The 16,610-nt window shown below is 55.7% G+C and overlaps 2 protein-coding genes across 11 annotated transcripts in view; one reads left to right on the plus strand and one right to left on the minus strand.

The window, feature by feature from the left end:
* Nucleotides 1–796: 796 nt before the first annotated feature.
* Nucleotides 797–11,996, plus strand: Lrrc71 (leucine rich repeat containing 71). Of its 2 annotated transcripts, none has more exons than XM_076862014.1 (15): nucleotides 797–956; nucleotides 4,162–4,311; nucleotides 4,617–4,745; nucleotides 4,848–4,923; nucleotides 5,134–5,211; nucleotides 7,595–7,663; nucleotides 7,842–8,001; nucleotides 8,075–8,158; nucleotides 8,244–8,333; nucleotides 9,008–9,157; nucleotides 9,330–9,423; nucleotides 9,791–9,879; nucleotides 10,968–11,082; nucleotides 11,418–11,536; nucleotides 11,791–11,996. In XM_076862014.1, exons 1-15 carry the CDS (start codon nucleotides 797–799, stop codon nucleotides 11,905–11,907), a joined length of 1,680 nt encoding a protein of 559 aa, XP_076718129.1. In that variant the 3' UTR covers nucleotides 11,908–11,996. The 2 variants fall into 2 exon arrangements, with proteins under 2 accessions (XP_076718129.1, XP_076718130.1); XM_076862015.1 differs by having other exon boundaries at nucleotides 10,971–11,082.
* Nucleotides 11,997–14,265: 2,269 nt separating this feature from the next.
* Nucleotides 14,266–16,610, minus strand: part of Arhgef11 (Rho guanine nucleotide exchange factor 11) — a 107,939-nt gene continuing 105,594 nt past the window's right edge. For all 9 annotated transcript variants that reach the window (XM_076862271.1, XM_076862275.1, XM_076862276.1 and 6 more), the window contains 3 exons: nucleotides 15,525–15,772; nucleotides 15,153–15,342; nucleotides 14,266–14,665 (listed from right to left, as the gene is read on the minus strand). In XM_076862271.1, the coding sequence (XP_076718386.1) occupies nucleotides 14,613–14,665; nucleotides 15,153–15,342; nucleotides 15,525–15,772 (491 nt within the window). In that variant the 3' untranslated portion in view covers nucleotides 14,266–14,612. The remainder of the gene's footprint in view (nucleotides 14,666–15,152; nucleotides 15,343–15,524; nucleotides 15,773–16,610) is intronic.

Raw genomic sequence — 16,610 nt, forward strand, 5'->3', positions numbered from 1 at the left:
GGGCTGGGGTGGAATAGAGGAAGGGGACAGGAAAGTATGTACTTCAAGGGGGCCCAGCAGGCGATGATCTGAATTCTAGATTCCAAGGATGCGGTCATCTCATCAACTTATTAGCTGACTGAATCCCCAGGGGTCCGGGAGGCTAAATAGATGGGTTGACAAGAGAAACCCAATCTCACACCCACGGGGCGGGGCCTCTGGGCCCTTTCCGCCAGGTGTTCTCTCCTTATAGGATAGGTAAGCGGACCCAGGAATGTGGACCTGCTCCCACCGTGGACTCTCCCTTCTTTAGGGTCCTCCCACTGCCGTGAGCTCTATTGTGCTCGTCCAGTCCCTGTTCCCGGGGCTCAATTCCCGGGTACCTTGAGCCCGCCCTATCCCGGGCGCTCTGGTTCGGTGTAGGATCCCCGGGTCTGTCTGTCCTGGCCCCTCTCGCTTCGCAGCGATCCCTCCACGCCGGGTCCTCTAGGGTTCACCTGCGCCTGGCATTGCGCATCCCCCAGGTCCCGCAGTTCCCTTTCTGCTCTAGCCCCGCCCCTCCGGACCCAGCGGGCCCCGCCCACCCGACTTTCCCTCCGCTGGCTCGGACCTGCGGCGCCCTCTGCCGGCCGCACTGTGCTCGGCACTGCCCCCCGCCGCTCGCCGGCCGCGCGCGGTTGTCCTGGAGAGGGACGCGAAGGCTCGGCCTCAACAGACCGGCGGACGCCGAACAGACCTCGGATTCAGGCATCCCCAGGCTGCGCCCCAGGGTCTTGTATCTTCTTCCCGCCCCGACGAGGGTCCCAGAGGTGCCAGCATGTCCAGCGAGCCGAGCGCGCCCGGAGGCTCACCCAGGACCCCTCGTCCTGGGACCCAGAAGTCGTCCGGTTCGGCGACCAAGAAGGGGGAGCGCTCGGTCAAGGAGAAGCCGCCGGCCGTGCTGCCGCCGGTGGGCGAGGAGGAACCCAAAAACCCCGGTACGCTGGCGGCGGGGCTGGCGCTCTGAATGTTCCACTCGTGGCTGGCTTGGCCTCGCTGGGCTCCGAGTCTCGGCTCGGGAGGTGGTCAGTGGAACGTGGTCTTGAAGATCCCACTCTAGTTCGGGATGCTGACAAGAACAACATGGCAAAAGCCAGGAGCTTGGCGCACCCCTGCAATTACAGCGACTCGGGAAGGAGGGGGCTGGGGCTGGAGGGCTGCAAGTTCAAGGTCAGCCTCTAACAACTTAGAGTTGTGTTGTTGGTAAAACAACGAGCGGGGATGCAGTCCGGTGGTAGAGAACCACTGGGTTCCCTCCCCAGTACCCCTCCCCCACATGCTGGTGCCTCTGGGACCCTCTTGGGCGGGAAGATGATACAAGACCCTGGGGCGCAGCCTGGGGATGCCTGAATCCCTCCTCACAGGTCCTCTTTCTGCTGCAAGTGATAGAACTCCAACCCGAACTAATTAAGCACAAAAGGGAATTTATTGGAAGGCTCCTTGATACAATTTGACAGCTTTACTGTAGGAGAGGGACTTGCTGTCCCTGGGATGGAGGTAAAACAACTTGGGAAAGGCCTTGATGGTCTAACCTTGCCAGATGCCATCTCCTTGTCAGAGCTAGTTGTGGGGTTAGGGGAGGGGGTATGAGAGGGGGAGAAGAAGCATATTCCAGAAAGGAACACAAGATAGGAGATAGGATAGGATCCCCTGGTTACATTAAAAACACACACACACACACACACACACACACACACACACACACGGCTGCTATATGGAGAATAGAGCAGAAGGGGCAGCGAAGAGCTTCGGGGAGATGGGTTAGGAGACAGCCCGGTCCAGGAACAGGGGGTAGTTGGGAGGCAGTAATGGTGGAGAGGAGTGGATGGGTTAGGCTTCTCCGGGGTGGAAGTAATAATCTGGCCAAGGACTGGTAGGGTGGGGAGTTAGGAACACAGCAACAGTCGTTCTCAGGGTTCTGGACTGGGAGCTGGGTGAGTGGAGGTGCCACTCTTGGAGAAGGGACAGCTGGAAGGAAGGGGCATGCCAAGGAGGGCCCCCAAGGGGTGAAGTCATCGAGGCAGCTGGACACGGGGGTCTGCAGTGCTGAAGAGAGTTCAGGGTGGAGAAGCATCTTTGGGAGCTGCTAATGTCTCAGCATGGTTAAGCCGTGGGAAGTGAGAGAAGTAGAGAGGAAGGAGGGAGTGTAACTGGAGGAGAGGACTCAGGACACAGCCATATGTGGAGAAGGAGGAGCTGGTGCGGGATCCGGAACAGCTCTGACCCAGAGGTATGAGGGCATGGGGACCCTGGGTAGAGAAACAAGCAGGTCACCACGGCCGGTCTCACCCTGTTGTGCTCTGGTGAGGGCAGATGTGGGGCTCAAATGGGGTAGGGTGCCATGGCTGATGTAGGAAGGTATATAGGTTTAGAGAAAATCCTATCCAATAGCTTCTATTTTCCAAGAAGCTATAAGGCAAAGTCCTTATGGAGCATGAAGAAGGGGTGTGGGAGGGGAGGAGGAGAGGAGCCATCATCACCCTCTAGTAGGGTACCATTGACTAAAACGCATTTCTACCATCGCATGGTTGGTTTTATCTTTTTCCTTTGGTGGGGTGGGGGGGTGCTAAGGATTAAACCTAAGGTTTTGTCACATGCTAGACAAGCAAGCTGTCTTCTATTGAGGTACATCCCCAGCCCTGTCACTTGAAATTCTATGGGAGAGCCCATGTAATCAGAATCTCCGGGGATGGGACCCAGGAAGCTGTTTTAACGGGCTGTCTACCTGGTGCTTTGTAAAAAGATTAAAGTTTGACGATCTCTGTTCTTGAGAAAGGGTGTATAATGAAGCAAGGGGGTACTCTCCGCACAGGATTCAGCCTGGGCATGAAGAGAGGCTGTCTGATGGGGTCACCCCCACCTCCCTATGCCTTCTCTTGGCACTTGGTGTACTGGGCTGACATTGCCTGTGCCTGGGGACAACGTGTCTCTCTCACCCCTTCCCCACTGAACCCAGGAGCCTCAAACTTCTCTGCATCGCACCATCCCTCCCAGGCTACCTACTGCTCGGCTATAGGAGTCCCTCCAGGGCACCTTTCACACCCTTTGTCCCCTTGCTGTGAGCTCTTGCTTTCACCACTTGCTTTCAACTGTTCTCAGCATTGGTCTTCACAACAGGGCTTACTTTTAAAAACAGCTCTAAAGATGGGATCCCAGGTAGGGCGGGCTCCTGGCTTACCCCTCTAATCCCAGTCACTAGTCAGGCTGAGGCAGAAGGATGACAAGTTCTAGGTCAGCTTCAGCTTCCTTCAGCGTCCCCCCACCCCCTCCAGCAGCACCTGCTGCTACTGGCCTGGATGGTGTTGCTGTGGGACTCCAGGTTGGTGGCACCGTGGTAGGGACATCTCTTCCATCTCCAAGAATTTCTTCCTGGATTATCCATTGGGAGAACTGAAAACAGCAGGGATCTCATGGGGACTCAGTCACCTTAGGTTTGCATAGCCCTCGGGACAGACAAGGTGGACATATCTGAATTAATGTAACCCAGGAATGTGTTAATATTTCTAAAGCCTTTAGAACAGCACTGCACACTAAGAATGCCATACAGTGTTTGTTAAACAAGCATGCGGCGCTGCTAGACCTCCTTGTACATATAAGGGAGCGGGCAGGAGGGGACAGGATTTCACATAAGGCTTGGACTTATGTGAGTGTCCCCAGCAGTCCCTGCAGGGAAGGAAGACAGGGTGGAGCCTGGGCTGTGGACACCCAGTGGAAGGAAGCACACCGCTCTCCCAGGGAAGCTCCTTGGCCCAGGGGGTGAGTGGAAGGAACCAGCACATAAAAGGTGTCTGGGGCCTGGCGCGTTGGCGCACGCTTGTAATCACAGCGGCGCGGGAGGCTGAGGCAGGAGGATCGCAAGTTCACCACCGTAACTTAGCGAGGCCCTAAGCAACTTAGCGAGACCCTGTCTTTAAATAACATGTAAACAGGGCTGGGGGTGTGGCTCAGGGGTTAAGTGATCCTGGGTCCAGTTCAATACAAAAAACAAACCAAAACCGCGGTCTCAGAGCAGCGCCACCCGGAGGCCCGAGGGCGTGGGAACCGGGGCCTGGGGGCAGTCCCTGGAGGGGTCGAGGCTCTCTGCTGCCCTCTGGCGGTGCGCGGGCGCTGCAGCCTGAGGGCGGGCGCTCTCCCCCTCCGCAGAGGAGTACCAGTGCACAGGGGTCCTGGAGACTGATTTCGCGGAGCTCTGCACGAGACTGGGCTACACAGACTTCCCCAAAGTTGTCACCCGGCCCCGCCCCCACCCGACCTTCACCGCCTCGGCCTCCATGTCAGAAAAACCCACCTCAGGTGAGTGGCCGTGGCGCCCAGGGGTGCCTGCCAGGGCTACCGTCCATCCCGAGCCTCCCATCGCACCGGGGCGGAAAGGTGCGGGCGCAGGTGGCGTGGGTGTCTGTGCACGCCCACGGCAGGTAGCTCGGCCTCGGCGGGGAGCTGGCGGGGTGTCGTCCGTCTTCCAAGTCCCGGCAGAGCCTTGGCCTGGCCAGAGAAACTGTGCCCGGGTCAGCGGTGCTCTTCGCCCCCGCCGGTCCGTGGAGGGTCTCCCGGCCTCGGTGCATGGGTGCTGTCCCCTCCCTCCTCACCCTGTCTTCTAGACGACCAACGACTGTCGGCGTCCTGCAGCCTCAACAGCCTGGAAAGCAAATACGTGTTCTTCCGGCCCACGATCCAGGTGGAGCTGGAGGTGGACGACAGCAAGGCGGTGAAGGAAATCTACATCCGCGGTGAGCCCGGTCCCTGCGCGCCCCGTCCCTGCGCGCCCCGTCCCTGCGCGCACCGTCCCTGCGCGCCCCGCCCCGCGGCACCTTCCTCTTCTCCTTTCGCAGGTTGGAAGGTTGAGGACCGGATTCTGGGTATCTTCTCCAAATGTCTGCCCTCGCTCAGCCAGCTGCAGGCCATCAAGTGAGCGTACAGGGGACGGAGAGGGGCGGGGAGGGCTATGGAGACTGGGGCTCCTGGTGGCTTGGAAGAGAGAGCAGAGGGCTGCTGAAGTCCCCGGGGACTGTAGGAAACTGGGAGGGGACGACTGCAAGGAAGGGCGTGGTTGGAAGGACTGTGAGTAGGGGTTTCAGCAGTGACCTCCAGCCGTTTCTGTTCTCCCTGCCCATTCAGCTTTTGGAAGGTGGGGCTGACCGATAATACCCTGACCACCTTCATCGCCCTCCTGCCTCTCTGTTCATCCACGCTCAGGTCAGCACTGGGGAGAGGCCGCCACGCCTGGGGAGTCTGGCTGGGTGGGCCAGGATGGGGAGTTTGGGTGCAGAAGTCGCAAGTTCCAGCCCTCATATGCCTGGGTGACATCCCAGGGAAAGCAGGGCTCTGTCAGTGTGTGCTGGATCAGGAAACTCCCTACGGACAAGAAGTCTTGTTTCAGCCTACACCAGTATCCAAACAGCCCAAACTTTGGGTCTCACTCCCGTTTCTGCCAGTCCTGCTACCCTCTACCCTTCCAGGCCATCTCTCTTGTTCCCTAGCCCACGATTAGGCTTCAGGAATAAATACTGCAGGGCAGTGTAGGGACTGTAAAGGGGGAGGAGGGGTTGGGGATGGCAGGAAGAAGCCCACCCACCTATGAGTGAGGGGCAGGAAGAGGTGGAAGGCTGCCTTCCAGGGTGACACTGAGCTGAGCCCTGGAGGACTAGGTGCAAGCCAGGCCAGGCTTTAGGAAGGGACATTCCTGCACAGGAAGGCGCAGGAGTGAGGATGGGGTGGCAAGGGGTGAGGGTGTGGTGAGCTAGTATGACTCCAGGTGTGGTTTGTTGTGCAAAGGAGAGCTCTCACTCTGCTGCTGGCCCCTTCAGAAGGCTTCCACAGCACCCTTGCTTGACTTTTCTTGCTTCAAAGAACATTCCCTTCAGTACTACATACACACAGAGCTTCCTCTTGGGGATGGGATGGACATTCCTGTTGAGGACGGGGACTATGTCTTCTTTTTTTTTATTTAAAAATTTTATACATACCCATATTTAGTTGTCGATGGACACAGTGCCTTTTATTTATTTGTTTTTATGTGGTGCAGAGGATCGAACCCAGTGCCTCACACTTGCTAGGCAAGTGCTCTACCACTGAGCCACAACCCCAGTCTCTGGACTCTGTCTTCTTCAGTGGGGCTCCCAGCAGTCTTTGTGTAGCACATCGTGAACACACATTTCAGCTGGGCTGGGATGTGGCTCAGTGCTTAAGCATCCCTGAGTTCAATTCTAGGTACAAAAAAGAAAAGAAAAGAAACATACATTTCATTCCATCATGGGAACTAGAAACACTTTAGCTGGCAAAGAAAGAACCATAGGAATTTATTATGCAAGGATAATTCATGCCAGCACAAAAATAATTAAAAATGAATTCAATTTTGGGGTTGGATTGTGACTCAGAGGTAGGCGCTTGCCTCACACATGCGAGACCCCGGATTTGATCCTCAGCACCATTAAAAGTAAATAAGTGAAATAAAGGTATTGGTCCAACTACAACTAAAAAATAAATATTAAAAAATGAATTAGTTTATGAGAAAAGACAAGGGAGCCTACAAGACTTAGCAAAAATTACAGATCACAGCCAGGCATGGTGATGCATGTCTACAATCCCAGGGGATCAAGAGGCCGAGGCAGAGATTCACAAGTTCAAGGCCAACCTGGGCAACTTAGGGGGACCCTGTCTCAAAAAAAAATTTTTTTTTAAAGGGCTGGGGATGTAGTTCAGTGGTAGAGCATCCCTGGGTTCAATCCCCAGTACTAAGGGGGAAAATATTACAGATCCTGGAAGATGCGATAAAAAGATCCTGGAAAATGCTTAAATAGAGAAATTTCTAGACATTGATTCAATTTTTTGTTGTGACTTAGTAAAAAGACCTCTGTTTCCTGAAAAGCTATTACCCTGAGTAGGGGTTATGCAGTAATTTATTACTACATGTAACAAAGTAACCCCCAAATTTAGTGGCTTAAAATGATAATGTCCGTGAGATCATCTTGGTGTAGATTCCTGGGTGCTTCTGGCTCAGGGTCAGTCTTGAGGTGGCAGTGGAGCTGTTGACTGGTTGTGGTCATTTCAAGGTGAGCTAGGCAGAGAATCTGCTTTCAAGCTCGTTGGTGTGACTGATTTCATTGGGCCTCTCCAGAGGCTGTCTGAGTGTCCTCAAGAGAGAGCAGTTGGTGACAGTGCCAGAGAGGACCAAGATGGAAGCCACAATTGTTGTCACCTGAACTCAGAAGTGACATACCATCGCTTCTGTCATATTCTGTGCATTTTAAGGGATTCACTGGGTCTAGTCATACTAAAGGGGAGAGCATTACACAGGGCCTCACTACCAGGAACGGAGGATTTTTGAAGGCCACCTTAGAGAATACCTTACCACAGGTCAACTTTGGGGAGTGACCTTTTCACATGGCCACATTCCTGGGTTTTTAGTCCGAGGAAGTATCCCATATATTTTCTAAATTGATGGGGGCGGGGGTGGGGCGTATCCTTTGGCTCTGTTTCCCGATTGCTCTCCAGAGACCCCAACTTCCTGTCCACCCCCCTTCTTGCCTGGCCTCGATGGCACTGGCACCTACTGGTTCTTGGATCTCTCCCACCTTAGGAAAGTGTCTCTGGAGGGGAATCCGCTGCCGAAGCAGTCATATCACAAGCTCATGGCGCCGGACAGCCCGTGAGGTTCCTTGCCCCATCCGCGCCCCCAACTTTCTGTCCCTCATTCCAAGCCATCTTAGCCCCACCTTTCCATGTCCTTCCAGCACCTCCCCCAGGAGTCCCCAGTCCCTGCTCCTTGGTCTTGATTCCCAAGAGCGCCCTTGGCACCCGTGTTTGCAGCGACCTCTCTGCTGCAGGATCGTCCACCTGTCTCTGCGGAACAACAACATCGACGACCACGGGGCGCAGCTGCTGGGCCAGGCGCTGTCCACGCTGCACAGCTGCAACCGGACCCTGGTCTCGCTCAACCTGGGCTTCAACCACATCGGGGACCAGGGCGCGGGCTTCCTGGCAGACGTGCGTGGGCTGCGGCGCGGGGGCTGCTCGGCGCGGGGTGGTGCCACGGCTCACCCGCGCTCGGCCTCCGCAGGGGCTCCGGCTGAACCGCTCGCTGCTCTGGCTGTCCCTGGCTCACAACCGCATCCAGGACAAGGGCGCTCTGAAGCTGGCCGAGGTGGGGTTCTCGGTGGGTTGGGGCCGGGGAGGCCGACCCAAATCTTCCCGGAGGCCAGCGTCTGACGGTGCCGGCCGCGTCCCAGGTCCTGCGTCCCTTCGAGCTGACACACACCGAGGTAGTGGAGCGCCGGCGCCTCCTGCTGGAGAAAGGGACGCAGGAGCGGTCGCGATCGGTGAGGAGCCCCCCAGCCCCGGAGCGATCTGAGAGCCCGCTTCCCAGCTGGGAGGACCTCGGCTCTCGGTCCTCCCTCCCTGCACTGTGACGGTCCTTCTCTCCGAAGCTCAGCTGTAGGTGCACAGGTCTAACTAGTGTTCGCCAGGCCCCTGCCTGAGGGCTCCAAATGCAAACTTCTCTATGGGCAGAGTGTATGGGTGGAGGGAAAGGATACTAGATTGACTGTCTGGGACCTGAATCTAGCTCAGCCACATACCAGTCTGCGACCTTGGACATGTTACTTACCCTCCGTGCCTGCTTTCACATCTGTAAGTGGGAATAATTGTGCCTATCTCCTAGGATTGGGAGCACTAAATGAGCTCATTCATGTAAAGCATTTGGAACGGGGCCTAGCACTTAGCTCAAGAAAAGCTAGACTCTGTTTCTCCCTCAGTGTGGGATCCCTTACCTTGACTCTCAGCTCATCCCCACCCATACCTCTCTCTTCTCACCCCAAACTCCTCAACCCAGGGGAAGAACATCAGGGGAATGTTTCCAGCATTTAGGAAGAGAGGTGGGCGGTGGGTGGGGTGCTGTCTGCCCAACGGCTACCCAGGCTTGGGCTTCTCATCCATTCCCTGTCGCCAGCGGGCTCCAGTGGCTTCCTCTGCCCCTTTCCATTTGTCAACATAGCCCTCCTCCTCTCGACATGGGGACTTCAAAGCAGACCGTGACAAGGCTCAGGCGCTGGGGATGACCTCTGTTGCATTGATGGACAAGTCAGAAAAGATGCAGGCAATGAAAGCCCCGAAGGGCCTGAGCAAGAAGAAGGAGAAGCCAGGGGTAGGTGTGTCGGGGACAGGCGGCCTGGGTGTTGGGGGGGGACAGGGCAGGATGTGGGTGCTGTTCAGAGGGGCGGAAGGGAGGAGGCCCGGGGGGCCTTTCAAGTTGCAGCACACCTGCTGTCCGTCTCCCTGGGAGATGGGACTTTCTGTTCTCCTCTCCTCCTCTACAGGAAGTGGTCAAGAAGGAGGAGAAGTCAGGGTCTGGACAGTCGCCCACACAAGGAGCCCCCAAGAAAGAAGACGCTGCCAAGTCAGGCAAGGGGAGTAAGTGTGAGGCGCTCTCGGGCCCCTTCCCTGCGGGGAGGGCGCACTGGGCTGGATGGGGGGGGCACTTCTTGGCCTAGATGTGTCTGCCAGGACTTGGTCTTGCCTCTCTCCCTCTCTCTTTTTCCTTCTCACAGCAGGGTGATGTGGGGGGCTCCATGGCCCAGACATCATGACAGCTCATTTCTTTGGGGCTGGACCTTTGAGGACCTGTCCTCAGCAAAGGACTCTACCCACCTAAGGGGCCCCTTCCGGCTGTCTTGATTGCACCCAAAGTTCTGATAGTGGGCCTCACTTGGTCCACCCTCTGGGGAGCGGTTGGTATCAGGGATCTGCTTTGTGCAGCCTCGCTCCTTCTCTGGCCCAGAGGTCACCATCCCTGAGCAGAAGCAAAGCAAGGGGAAAGGGACCAAGCTGGGGAGCAAGGAGAAGCGCAGCATTCTTCTGGAGTCCGAGGTGAGCTGCAGGAGAGGTGGGGTTGGGCTTTCCCGGGGCTTCCACCCCCAGCTCCTCCCAGAACGGGGTTTTCAGACTGTGGCAACAGTCACTTTCTCTTCAGACGAGGTCCTCTTCTTCCCCTTTCCACCATGGGCCTGCTCTCTGGGAATAATGGGCTCAGCGCTTCCCTCTCCCCTCCCAACTTGGGCACCCCCCCTCTACCTTTCCTTGTCTGATAGTAGTCCACATCTTGGATCTGTCCTCCCGACGGAGGCTGCCTCCCTAAAGGCCACCCGCTCACCATCACCACCCCCACCATTAGCTTGCACGCTTGCGTAAGGAGCAAAATGTATTCTCTCTGGCCCTCTCAGCAGCTCCCAGGGCACTTTCCAGGCCCCGCCCCACCTCCGCAGGGCTCCTCCTCCAGACCCTCTCTCCTTTGCCCCTGGGTCTTCCCTCTCAACTTGGATCAGCCTGCTCCCTGCTTCACGATCATCATGGGCTGCCGACTTAGCACCTCCCAGTTCTTCTGTCAGCTGCCTGAGGGTCTCCTCCTCAGACTCCCTCAACACCACTCTATACTGTCTAGGCAGGGAAGGACCCGGTCACCTTTAGGATTCTTCCCTGGCACCAAGACAAGCTCTTACAGAAGAGGTAGTGCGACTTTGGTTTCTGCGGAGACTTGGGCTGGCCCTGTTCCTCACCAGGTGTTATATACCTTCATGCGTCAGCTCTCCAGCCACCTCTTGTAGGAGGCTGTTCCTGGCCTCCGAGACTGGTCTAAATGCCCCACCTCTTGGCTCCCATGGCACTCCAAGCTTACCTGTGTTAGGTGCTCTGCTCTACTGCATTCCAATTTCACTCTCTGGCTCCCAACACTGCAGAGCTTCTGGAGGGTATATTTATCTTTGTGTCCCCAGCACCAAGGACAGAGCCTGGACTTTTTTGTGGTGCTGGGGATTGAACCCAGGGCCTTGTGCATGTGAAGCAAGCACTCTACCAACTGAGCTATATCCCCAGCCCTCAAAACATATATGTTGAATGAATGAATGAATGGCCTGTTGAACAGCTCCCCTCTCCTCTGCTGCAATTAGTATCTACTTTAGCAGTTGGTTGCTGAAACTACTGAGATGATCAACCCTCTCCTGGAGCCCGTTGAGCACCGCGATGGGAAGGTTTTCATGCCTGGGAACAAAGTCCTTTTGCACCTCAACCTCCTCCGTATGTTTGCCGACCTCCCCTGCCCCATGCCGTGGGGTTGGCTGCCTGGGTACCCGTGCTGGCTCCCTGGGGGTGCACCTGGTTCTCTCACAGTTGGGCATGGAATCTCGCATGGGCCAGGGAGGGAGAGGAAGTGCTGAGTCAGGGAGGAGGCTGAGGCTATTGAGAGGCAGATGGAGGGAAGGGGGTGCAAAGGGTGGAGGGAATTCAGACAAGGAATAAGGGGGGCTGGGCTCAGGGAAAGGTGGTCTTAGGGTGAGTCTGAGGATGAACAGTGGAGGAGCCGGGCTGTGGAGGCGGGTGGTGTAAGAGGCACAGTCTGTACTTTCCCCCAGGAAACCGCATCACAGAGGTGGGGCTGGAGGCCTTCCTGGCCACAGTGCAGTACCAGGTGCAGTTCAAGTCCAAGAGCATGTCCAAGGGCCCAGTGGGGCTGCTGTGGCTGTCTCTGGCGGTAAGTCCCTGTCCCTGTCTCGTGCCATTATCTGCCTCCTGATTCCTGATCCAAGGAAGGTCTGCAGTCCCCAATTTTTTTTTTTTTTTAAATCACAACATAACTTCTGACCCTCCCTGCTGCGCTTTGGTACAGGGGATTGAACCCAGGGATCCTTTACCAACTGGGCGACACCCCCAATTCTGAGAATTAACTAGTCCCAGGAGACTAATTTTCATTCTTGTCAGCTGTCACTCTTTCTTTTCCTCTCCTAGAAAAACTGCTTTGACCCACAGTGTCCCACGTACACTACGATCCAGGAGCTGATGCTGCCAAGAGACCCCATCAAGACCAAGATCAGGGAGGAGGAGGTCGTGGCTTTCCCTACCTAGCCCTGCTCCGCAGTCTTCCCCGAGCCTTGGCCACAGAAGCACCTCCTGGCCCTGTGTGGACTGACTTCTCCAGGGGAGACCTGGGACCAATAACAAAGTCTGTTGCTGTACTTTTCTTTGACATTGTAAACTTTGTTCCAGAAATACTCAGAATACTTGAACTCAGAGAGTCTTTTCATGTTACAAGGCCAGAGATGGCAGAACAGTGATGGTTTGAATGAGTCTGCAGTTCTGCTGGGGATATCTCAGTCCCTCTGACATCAGGCAGCCAGGGAGTCACTCCTCTGGCTCCTGGGGGCTAGGTTTTGCCCAGGCAGCCCGCTCTCTCCAGTGTTCCCAGAAGAGATGTGCTTTCCTAGGAGCTGCATTCAGCCTCTGGTGTCGGAAGCAAAGACTTAGGCTTGGTGACTGACGTCATCCGTGGGAGAGGGAGGAGCAGACAGGCGGGGAGGAACTGAACAGGCCAGGTCCCTAGCATACTCCCTCCTGCTTTTCTGACCTGACCAGCCCTGTGTTTGGTTTGGAAGAGGCCGGGGCCCAGTTTAAGAAAGTGCGAAGTCTTGGACAAGCCACCTGGGAGAGATTGCTAAGTATATCAACACCTACACAGTGAAGGTTGGGCATTAAACACGGTAGTCAGCAACTGAAACCAGAGACACTAGGCAGCTGTGAGGGTCCTGGCACGGGCCAACATTGTCCTGGAGTGCCACCTCCACTGAGAATAAATGTGCCCAGAGCACAGGACTGGCTTCTGGGGAGCCTCCCGAGAAGGTACAGAGGTCACATGCCTGCCTCATCTGAGCAGCCTGTACCTGCTCCACATCCCTCACTACTTTGCCTCTATTCACCCTAAACTGCCGTCCCACCTGGTGTGTGGCCTTGGCTTTCACAGGACCCTGCGAGCGCCTGCATTCCTCTTGCTCTGTTGGCCCCCACTGCCTGTCTCCAGGAATAACCTGCCATTTCTTTGAGCTCCCACACAGAGCACCTTACCATATGCGATGCTGATCGACCAGGCCAGATTCTCTTTACCCCTGCCCAAGGCCTCTGAAGTTCGAGGACCTCTTTTAGCCCTTATCTTTATCTCCATACTTTATTGTGATGGTCAGTCCTGGTGGCTGTCGATGGGAGGTGGGGGGAGCTGGCCAGGCCTGAGATGAGCTGCCACTTTGTTTTATATTCCTGCTGTTGAATGAGGGTGGCTCACTGGGTCCCTGGGGTCCCCTGCACCTTTGTATGTGTAAACTGAGCTGTGATTGTTTTTGGTACTGGGAGATGAAAGCAGGGGTGCTCTACCACTGAGACAGGGTATGAGTTGCCTGGGCTGGTCTTGAACTTGTGATCCTCCTGCTTCAGTCTCAGGAGTTGCTGGGATCACAGGCGCACGCCACAGTGCCCAGCTGAGTTTAGCATGTTTTTGCACCTTTTTTTTTTTTTTTTTTTTCCCAATTGTAGATGGACACAGTACCTGTATTTACTGTTTATGTGATGCTGAGGATGGAACCCAGGGCCCCACACGTGCCAGCTGAGTGCGGTAGCACTGAGCCATAACCCAGCCCCAGGTTTTTGCGTTTTTGTGTGTGCAGGAACTATAACTTACTTTGCCCAGCCTCTGTTCAGGGAGCAGGCATCTGCAGCTCCGGGAGAAAACATGGTAAGGCCTGGATGTGGAGGTTTCAGTGCGAGGGGGGCTGCCTCAGTTCCCTCCCTGCATTCCTGGCCAGCTTCAAGGGAGCCTTTTAGGATAGTAGTTTGAAGAATCACACACACCACAATTGAAGAATATTTAACTTTTCTTAAAAAAAAAAAAAAAAATCTTAACCATGAAAGGAAGAAAATAAGAGTATACATTATCTTAACAGCAAAACAGTCATTTCCATATCTATATTTTATATATTATATATATATTTATATATATATATATATATATGTATATATACACCTAGCACAGTGTGTATATTCTATCCAGTGGGATGTGGAGTGAGGACATGGGCCAGTGCTGCAGTGGCCCCTGGGATGGTCCTGGATTAATTCAGGGTCTCCAGTATTCAAATCCCCGGTCTTTCTCCCAGGGTCCGTTTTCAGCTCTGTACCTGCTACAAGGTTTTCTACAGAGGGAGGCTGGGGATGAGCTGTAGGAAGCAGGGGGAGCTCAGCACCAGGCTGGAGGTGGGGCTCTGGAGCTAAGTGGGACTGGAGAGCCGGGAGACCTTCTTGTCCTTGGGGGACAGTGGCGTGTGGTCTGGTTCAGCTCTGCTTTCAGCCCTGACCCTGGTTGCTGACCAGAGATGCCAGTGAAGCCCCTCTTCCCTCTATAACCACCTCCAGCCCTCCAGGGACAGAAACATCAAGGTCAAGTTATTTACAATAGCAAAGATGCACATACAATACATACATATTTATAAGAAACCAAAGTGACAAAGAGGAGGGGTAGGCGCCCTGCTCACTGGGGGGGCCTGTGGAGAGGGGAGGGAGAAAGTGCATTCATACAGCAGCCTCCTCCCCTCCTCTCGCCCATACTCTGAGCGGGGGTCTTTCAGAAGCGGTCAGCATGCTCAGGAGACAAAGGCCTCGGAGGGGTGGGCTAAAGGGAGGGAAAAGACACTGGAACTTGACTCCGTTTTGAGCAGACCAAGCAACATGCAGCCCCCCAGGCCTCGGCTGATCCGGTTCCTTGATGGCCTTTTCCACAGTAGGCTGGAGGGCTACAGTCCAGGTGACGTGTCTGTGGTGCTATCGTTCAGCGGGGCGTCAAAGCCTGTAGGGGATGGTGAAGGTGAGGAGCTGGCCAGGCCTGAGGTGCCCATCTCTGTGCTTTGCCCACCTGCTTCTTCAGGTTCACCGTTCTGGGCCCTCCACCATGACAAAGCTCTCTTCTCCACAGTCTTGGCTTCTTGTCTGGCCTGCATAGGGGTATCTACCGAGCCCCACTTTGCCACGCCCAAAGCCTCTAGGTCAGGCCATCGGGGCTTGGCTTTCTTGAGTTGGGACACATCTCTGGCCCACCTGCTCGGTTCTGAACCACCTGATGAGAGCACAAGGCTTCAGTTCTGGTTCCCACCTTTAGGGGAACTTCTGTGGGCCTCTCTAAAAAAAGCCCTTTCTGAAAACGAGGGGACGAGTGGGTTACACTCAAGGGGGAACAGGACCCCTGCAAACACCTCTCCCACTCCCTGGCCATTTCCTCCTGAGCTGCTGGGCCCCTCCCTCACGGTAGGTCCGAGGCAGGAACTGGCTTTACTTACCGTCCTCAGGGCAGGACCCTGGTTCATGGCTGTTCTGGGAGTCGGGGGCCAGGGCTTCCTTGGCTGGAGGTGAGAGGGAGCTGTCTGTCCACCTGGCTGCCTCTGTGTGGAAACTGCCCACAGGTGTGGTGCCACCAGATGACTCTCCTCCAAGGGACTTCAGTAGCTCTCTGTGGGCCAGTTCCATGTCCTGGAAGAGTTTCAGGGGCAAGATCTGCTAGAGTCCTTCTACTCATACGGCTGCTGGGGAAAGAAGGTGTCACACTCCCTAATCCAGGCTGGGCCCTGGGGATGGGACTGTGATTTAAGGATGTGGCTGGATGGACTGAGGCCAGGAAGACAGACCTCATTCCTAGGGAATGCGTCCCTCACCTTGAGCCTGTTGAGCTTGTGGGTGAGCTGCTCAATGGTGCGGAAGATCCTGCCCACGTCCCTGAAGGCCAGGCTAGGGGGAGAGCGGCTAGAGCGTCTTTGGTCTCCACTGCTTCCCTGCAGCTGGGGCTGAGGCTGTGTCTGCAGGCCGGGGTGGCGATCAGGCCGGGAGGGGCTTGTGGGCGCCCCGGAAGAGTCAGTGCTGGAGTCCAGGGGTCCTGCTGGCATGCTGACATAAAAACAGTTCCCTGTTCCCGCAGCAAGAGAAAGAGATTAGGAGGCACACAGACACATCTAAGCCACCCTCCCGCTCCGCTTCCCATGCCGATAGGCAGAATGTGGCCCCCACACTGCCTGTAAAACCCCTCTTTCTAGATGGTGATTTTGCTCAGGCTGGCCACATGCCAGAAGAAGGAGCTCAGTGGTGAATTAAAGGGAGAGGGGCAAAGCCACAATTTCTTTTGGAAAACGCGAAGAGTTCCCATCCCCTCTTGAAGGGAAGGGGAAGATGTTGGGCTGGTATTAGATTCTTTTGAAGGGGAGCAGGCAGGGATCTTTTTCACCCTGTCTCAGCTTAAGCTCTGTGGATGAATTTCAACACTGCCCCTGTCCCGTACCTCACCACGTGGGCACCTCGGCCCATCCGAGGTCAGAGGCAGCCAGAGGAAGATGGCAGAGGGTCCCTGAAGGCAGCAGGATGGGTAAGCACTGAAGAACCTGGGAGGCTGAGTAGCCTGTTCCCACAGTGGCATACGGGGGCTGGGTGGGGCTGCTTGGAGTGCCAGGGCCCTGGGCACTCAAACTTCCTGCCTCGTATCTCAAAAGTCTAGGTGCCAAGCCCATGGTCTGAAAGGGGGCTGGACAGCTCTGGGCGAGTGGTTTCTGAGAGCCGGAGACTGGACTTGATGGTGTGGGATCTATTCCTTGTTTCGGAGCCCACATGCTGCTACCCGCCCATTCCAGACAGTCGAGTGAGTGTGTAGGGCAGCGTGTGTTGGGTGGGGTCTGATACCCAAGGTCCAGCTCTGCCCACAGTCCCCTGCTCCAGCCTGGCCTGGCTGTGGCTCAAGGAGAAGGTGATTGATT

Source organism: Callospermophilus lateralis, chromosome 7 (genome assembly GCF_048772815.1).
Source record: "Callospermophilus lateralis isolate mCalLat2 chromosome 7, mCalLat2.hap1, whole genome shotgun sequence".
NCBI classification, from domain to species: Eukaryota; Metazoa; Chordata; class Mammalia; order Rodentia; family Sciuridae; genus Callospermophilus; species Callospermophilus lateralis.